We start from the raw sequence: 7,753 nt of genomic DNA, 5'->3' as shown, positions 1-7,753 counted from the left end.
ATAAAAAAGCATAAAGTCTTCGGAATTTTTTTTTTAAAAACTTTCTTACATACTAATATTAAAAGAATAACTTTTCTATATTTTTAATATGTTTTTATTAATATTTACAATAAATATTTATTATAATATTATTTTATTATTATTTTTTTTATTATTTTCTTAACAAAAGAATTTTGTTAGACTTGAAAGCACATTTGCTCTACTCATCTATATAAATATATACTATCTGTGATATTATTTTGTGATAAATTTTAAAGTTAAAGATACTGCTCTTAATTGTTGCTCTTTGCTACCCATCACTCAATAAGTGACCTATCACAATATTTTGATACCGAATCATATTGTTTTTCTCCTTAAATAAAGATTTCATCAGATTTTAGTCGTGGGATCGTTATGTATTACACCTACTCTTAAAAAAAGACGATTTCATGCTCTTTGTGGTTACTCTTGTTGAGTAGTCAAAATTGTAAAAAGCTCTATGAAACCTTTGGACCTTATTGTAATTCGGATGTCTATGCCTATATATGTTGAAGAATAATTGAGTCAATTGTTAGTTTGTTGGAGAAAGTTAGACAGTGCACTTGTTTTAACCGTAGATATAAACCTCTTTATTTATTTAAAAATGTCTGAAAAGTCTTTGATTCCTTCCACGGTGAATCCAGATCTACAAAAAGAACGCAATTCAGCCAGCTTTAATGTGGAAGAATTTGCAACGTGGTGGCATGGTGGCGCAGAAAAACTGAAATTCAAAAGAGAATTGGGTAAGTTTATAAAAAGTATCTACAAAAAAATTTTGCACAGTGAATTGGCAAAGCTTTTTGTTGTTTTGAAATTGAAGTAGTTTTGATAGTCGATAACACATGTTATATGATAGTAACAATTTTTAACAGGTAATGTTTATGTTTAAAGTCCAAACCGGCCCTAAATTGTTAGAAAAATTATTATAATTTTAAAATTGTTTATGAATGGTTTTAGAATTATTTCCAAGACCACTGATGATGGGTATTTGGTAATAAACGAAATAGCTCTATGGTTAGCCAAATTTCAATTAATAAAAATAATATAAAAAGGTATTTTTATTGTAGTTTACTACTTTTCGAAAGTCTCTTTTTGAAAAATTTTTAGTTTTTTTTACTTTTACATTAATAACAAATCTATACTCATTTTTGTCAATTTGAAATATTTAAAGATTTTGCTTTAAATCACCCATTGAAAAGTATAGTGCTATTATTTAAAAAATAATTAATATCAATAATAAATGAAAGTTAAACATTATTTTTATAAAATAAATTAATATATTAATTTAATATAAATAAATTTTTATTTTTTTAAATTATCATTGCTCTCCATTGTAAAATTCTCACTATTGGTTGCTAAACCAATTCTCACTTGTGTTTCGATAATTGTTAGGTGGATTTTTTTAGATATGAATAGGAAATATGATATCTAGCTTAGTATATTAGATTATTATATAAATTATAATTTTATAGAATTTATAATAAATAATTAAATAGTGGACAGATTTATTTGGGTGAGCAAAATTTTATTAAAAACTAGTTACTAGATTTTGCATCCAGTATCCATCAACATAATTTTCTTGCATATCTAAATATTTTAAATTATTATTAGAAGTCAATATAACTTTTTTTAAATATGATAATATCCATTATTTTATACTATTGCAAAAGGTAAATCGCAAAAAGGGTCTATATGGTAAAAAAAATTAATATATAGAATTTTTTTAATGTTTATTAGATCAAGTCGTGACAAAATAAAATATTAATGTTTTGCGAAATTTTGAAACACAGATTGTTATATATAATGAGTTCAAAATGAGTATATATATAAATTATATTATATATTATATTATGTACATATATTATATTATATTATGTACATATATTATATTATATATACATATTATAATATAGATTATATTATATACATTATATATTGTATTATACAATATATAATTTTTAAATTAACTGTTTTTAGTATTTATGTTTTTTAATTTAATTTTTAATTTATTATTTCAGAAAATTATATGTTCAAGGACATGGAAGAGGACAATCATTTAACTCAATATAAGTCCCATGCAGACATATACGAACAAGCAGTGAAGCAAGCAATTGATGCTGCGAAAAAGTTGCGTAAACTGCAAGAAGAACGAAACCCGGGAGGAATTGACATTTGGCCGTAAGTACTCGTATATATGCTTAATCGATTATTTTACTTCTCTCTCTATATTACAATCGTTTTTTTAAACTTTTCTGAAGTGAACTTTATAATTCTTCATTACTCTGGGGTGCTATGCCGGCCGGTAACCCATTTGGTGTACAATTCGTTATGTTGGTCACAGCACTTAAAGCACAAGGCACTGATGAACAATATGCAGATTTTGGTAAACGCGCTGCTAATTTCGAAATATGTGGCACATATGCACAAACTGAACTCGGTCATGGCACATTTTTGAGAGGTTTGGAAACCAGAGCCGATTATGATCGTAAAACTGATGAATTTATTTTAAATTCACCGACATTATCATCTTACAAATGGTGGCCTGGTGGTTGTAAGTTATGTGTATTTTATAAAATTATATGATATATTATTTCATTTAACTTCATCTATTTTTAGTGGGACATTCTTCTAATTACTGCATTGTGGTAGCACAACTTTTTATAGACAACGAAGCGAAAGGAGTAGAAATGTTTTTTGTCCAAGTACGTGATGAGGAAACACATATGCCATTGCCTGGCATTGATATCGGTGAAATTGGCAAAAAAGTAGGTTTCTTCGGTGTAAACAATGGGTATTTGGGTTTAAAGAATGTTAGAATCCCACGTACAAAAATGTTAATGAGAAATGCTAAAGTATTTTCTGATGGTACGTTTGTAAAAAGTCCTGCATCTGTACTCACATACTTCACAATGGTTTCGGTACGTTGTATAATTGCTAGAGATGATGCAATAATGTTAACTATGGCTGCAACGATTGCTACTCGTTATTCGGCTGTTCGAAGACAAAGTCCAATAAATCCAAAGTAAGTGCACATGATAGCATGATATAGATTGAGATAACAATATGAACTTTTATATATTATATTTTAGCGATCCTGAGCCACAAATTATAGATCATGTGACACAACAATTGAAACTATTTCCTGAAATTGCTACTGGAGTTGCATATCGTCTAGCTTCGGATTATTTAATGTCTTTGTTTGATATAACCTCAAACGAAATTGAGCGCGGTGAATATGGTCGATTACCAGAAATGCATGCTTTATCTTGTATATTGAAAGTACTTTGCTCCTATGATGCCACTGAAGGTGTAGAACGTTTGCGTTTGGCTTGTGGTGGACATGGTTACTTAACATCTGCTCATTTGGCTACTTTGTACGTTTATGCCACAGCTTCTATAACTTATGAAGGTGAAAACACCGTCTTGTTATTACAAGTGGGGAGATTTTTAATGAAAACATGGCGAAACGCTATTTCTGGTAAACCTCTGTCACCTACAACCAGTTACTTAGTTGATATTGTAAAAAATAATAGTGTTGAAAAATGGTCCGGTACTTGGGAAAACATGGTGAAACATTTGGAATTCGTAGCAGCAAAGTATATATAAATATATCATATAAAATATATTTATTTTTTCTGTTTTTCTGTTTTTCTAGTAAAACGCGAACTGCATTTGAGAGTTTAACGCAACGGTTAAAAGCTGGACAATCTGAGGCTGAGGCTGCAAATAACACTGGCATCGAGCTCATCCAGGCTGCTGAGGTAAATAATATATTTATATATATTAATATAAAATTATTAATATAACAATTTATTTACTAATAATAATAAATATTATATTGACAATTGACAATATTAATGAGAAAATAATATGCGTTAATATTTTCATAAACATACACATACACATATATATCTAAAATTTTTATCTATATTAACATACTTATAGTCGCATGGACGTGCTTTTGTGTGTGCCACTTTCCTAGCACAGGTTAGGCAATTGCAACAAAAACAATCCTCTCCAGCTTTGCAAAAAGTAATGGGAAATCTTTTGGAATTATATTTAGTCAATACTGTATTAAAGCAAATGACAAATATTTTGAGAGTAAGTGTCAAAAAACTATATTAAGAATGTTATGTTGTACAAATTTTTAATTTATTTTTTATAATTTTTACAGTTCGTTAGATTAAGTGAAACAGAATTAAGAACATTGCAAACACGTTTGGAAAAAGCTCTAATAGATTTACGTCCTGATGCCGTAGCCATTTGTGATGGTTTTGATTATCATGACCGTACCTTAAGTTCAACATTGGGCTCCTACGATGGCAATGTTTATGAACGTCTTTTTGAAGCGGCTAAGAAAAGCCCATTAAATCAACAACCTGTACCAAAAGCTTTTCACGAACACTTGAAACCATTTATGAAATCTAATCTATAAAACACATATAATTTAAAAATTTATTAACGAAAATTTGCCACTTTTTTATATATATCCAATTCTCCTATACATAATAAAAGACATGATTGAAATATAAAATATTTTAATTTAAAATATGTTAGCTTCATAATAATGTAGAGTTCATCTAAGATACGCTTTGGTGTTATTTTACAAAATCGTTCAGTAAAGACTATAACTGATATATTATAACTAATGAATAGGTTTTCCTAGTTAGTCCTGATTTCGATCGTATTATCTTGTTATTGCAATAAGTTCTTAAAAACTGCACCAACGTATTTTTTATGAAGCTCCAATAAATAATCAATCTAGAAATTTATGTTAATGTACACGATTTGATCTTTGAAATCATTATTTAGTAAATTACAATTTTCTTTAATTGAATATAGTTAATTGTTACTTTTACAAATTAAGTATTTAATAGTAATTAAGAATTAATGAGCAAGCAGTCTATACTATCGGGTTTCACTTAATAGTAAGCAATATAATAACATGTTTTCATTTAGTTTCATAATATTGAAAAAAAAATAAAAAATAAAAAATTGTTCTAACCTAAGTTCACTGTACTGAACAATGGGTATACGAAGAAAACAAATTAATTTATGTAAAATTATATTACAAAACTAATTAAAATTGTGTTAAAATATAATTAACACATTTACATCTATGAACTTCAGCACTTAAAAATCGTTTTGCTGTTATCGGATATATATACATAAGCCTACTCAGATCCGAAATCAGGAGAAGCTCGTATACTGATATGACATTGTCATATACTTTATGCAAGCATAAAGTGGAAAAACTATTATTTAAGAAATATATGTATGTAAATTAGAAAAAAATTAAAAAGCCGAATTTTACACATTTCTTTTAAGTAATATTTAATTTTTATTCAAAATAATAATAAAATATTGAAATCTAGGGGGAAGAAATCTGTGTACGCCCATGTATATATACTAATTTTATTTTGACATTCACGTATGTATATTTTTAATGACGGAAATTTTTTTAATGATATTATATAAATATTATTAAATAAATATATTATTTTTTTTTTTTAATATATTATTCACTATATTTATATTTATCACTAACCTAGCACAATAAATGTAACGCATTTTATTTAAATGATAATGATATGCTCCGACTCCCTTTCTTATTAATTCTCATTTGAGATAATGCATTATCAAAAGAGGGAAAAGCTTATTTACTCATTCTCGGCCTGATCTAGTTGAGTATTCAAGAAAATAACGTAAAGCTTTTGCCATTTACGCTGACTTTCGTGAGAAAAACACATTTACTGGTCTTCAGAAAATTGTGTTTTCAGTAACCGGATAGTCGCTTCTGGAAGTGGACGTTGTAAATAAAAAGTTGGAACACAAAAGACTTGCAGATAGTGTATTGATTTTTATTTATAATTATTGTAATTGAGAAATTATGTCTGGAAAAAGTTTAATTCCTGCTACGGTGAATCCCGATTTACAAAAGGAACGTAATGCAGCCAGTTTCAAAGTTGAAGATTTCGCAAGTTGGTGGCATGGTGGAGCTGAAAAATTAAAATTCAAGAGAGACGTAGGTTAGTGTTTGACGATATATTACTCTTAAATTTTTATGCGTTGTGATTTGATATAAAAGTATAATTATATATTTACAATTTAATAAAATTGTGCATTATTTAAAAAAATTTTTAAGGACATAAATATAAATTTAGTTGATATATTAATCATAATTAATATAACTATAACTATAATGAAGGAATATTAGTTTTATTATTATTAATATATTAAAACTACATCGATAATTACTTCAAAATTGTAATGTAAACTTATTTACATTGTTATATACCTAAAGCAAATTGATGCAACCCTTAACCCCAGTGGTAGGTACGTGATTTTGTGAAAAGTTTAAAATAATGTACTGGTGTGCAGATTAAGATAATAAAAATTATTTTATATTTGTCAGAGATAAGATCTGTTGATTACACAAAAATTTTAAAAATAATTTTTCTTCTTGAACCTGGGGGTTCGAAAGTCGAATAGTTTTAAATACATATATATCTGCACAAATAACACATACGGCTCTATAAACAATAATACTATACAATAATACAATAAATATTATTTCATATAAACATTATTTTAATTTCATCAATCATATGTAAAGTAGAATAGTCTAAAATATTATACATTATATTCAGTCTATTATTGTTAGTCTATTACACGCTCCGCATTCGGGAAGGTCCATTGAGCTCTAAAATACTGCATAAATTGTAAGAAATTATGCATAATTTAATTGTGAATACCTGAAGCGGAAATCTTGTTTATAAAAGTTAACTCTGCAATTAAGAAAGATCTTGTCCTCTTGCTATAAACTATATTTTTAAAATAATTAAAAGTTTAAAAAATATTTAATGAGTCTAATTAGTTCTTGTCTGACCTTTAGAAAAATAAAATATTGGGTAACTGACGTTCTACCTTTTAATTAAGATTTGAAGAACACTTTTTTAAATTTTAATTTATTTAGTACATAATATATATGTATTATTTTAATATACAAGGTATGTGCAGTTCTTATTTTAAGTATTTCAGATATACTATTTAACTATTTAAATTTATATAACAGTTTGTATTTTAAATAATTATATGCATATATATTTCAAATTCATATTAATTGAATTATTAATTAATTTAAATTAATTGCACTTTAGATATCTTCACATATGTTATTAGTTCCGATAATTAAATTTTTATTTTAGTTAAAAGATAGAATTAATCAATTCTACTCGGATAAGTGCTTAAGATTTGATGGAAAGAGTGTAAGTTATTTTCCATTGAAATAGATATATAGATTAATTTATTTCTTTAGCTTGTAATGCAGATTATTAAAAATATGCAAAATTTTACGTTGTATTGAATGTAAATTCCTTGTACACTTTTTGGTCTTAATACTTTCTGTTTCTAAAAATATTCGTTATGTTATCTATATGATTAATCAAACATAAATCTCTTAATTTTAGAAAACTACATGTTTCAGGACTTGAAAGAGGATGCTGATTTGTTTCTCTATAAATCACATAAAGATATCTACGAACAATCTATAATGGAGTCAATCGAAGCCGCTAAGAAGTTGAGAAAACTTCAAGAGGAAAGAAATCCAGGAGGAGATGATATTTGGCCGTAATTATTTAGCATTTTTTAAAGTTTTTTTTTATTTTAATACATATTACTGCTCTTTAAGAACCCTCTACTCTTCAATCCATGTTGCGGGTGCTATGAAGGCGGG

At 26.8% G+C, this 7,753-nt stretch overlaps 2 protein-coding genes across 2 annotated transcripts in view; both read left to right on the top strand.

Annotated features, from left to right (window-relative positions):
* The first annotated feature begins 304 nt into the window (after positions 1-304).
* Positions 305-4,540, top strand: LOC119683431 (probable peroxisomal acyl-coenzyme A oxidase 1). Its single transcript, XM_038097099.1, has 8 exons — positions 305-761; positions 2,037-2,196; positions 2,277-2,569; positions 2,635-3,040; positions 3,108-3,614; positions 3,674-3,779; positions 3,964-4,119; positions 4,193-4,540. The coding sequence occupies exons 1-8, from the start codon at positions 623-625 to the stop codon at positions 4,451-4,453; spliced, it is 2,028 nt and encodes a 675-aa protein (XP_037953027.1). The 5' UTR covers positions 305-622; the 3' UTR covers positions 4,454-4,540.
* Positions 4,541-5,766: 1,226 nt separating this feature from the next.
* Positions 5,767-7,753, top strand: part of LOC119673989 (probable peroxisomal acyl-coenzyme A oxidase 1) — a 2,167-nt gene continuing 180 nt past the window's right edge. Inside the window, exons 1-3 of the mRNA XM_038085111.1 lie at positions 5,767-6,047; positions 7,488-7,647; positions 7,709-7,748. Of these exons, the coding sequence (XP_037941039.1) occupies positions 5,909-6,047; positions 7,488-7,647; positions 7,709-7,748 (339 nt within the window). The 5' untranslated portion in view covers positions 5,767-5,908. The remainder of the gene's footprint in view (positions 6,048-7,487; positions 7,648-7,708; positions 7,749-7,753) is intronic.

The sequence above is a fragment of the Teleopsis dalmanni genome, chromosome 2 (assembly GCF_002237135.1).
Source record: "Teleopsis dalmanni isolate 2A chromosome 2, ASM223713v2, whole genome shotgun sequence".
In the NCBI taxonomy this organism is placed as follows: domain Eukaryota; kingdom Metazoa; phylum Arthropoda; class Insecta; order Diptera; family Diopsidae; genus Teleopsis; species Teleopsis dalmanni.
This window is presented reverse-complemented; position numbering and strand designations above follow the sequence as displayed.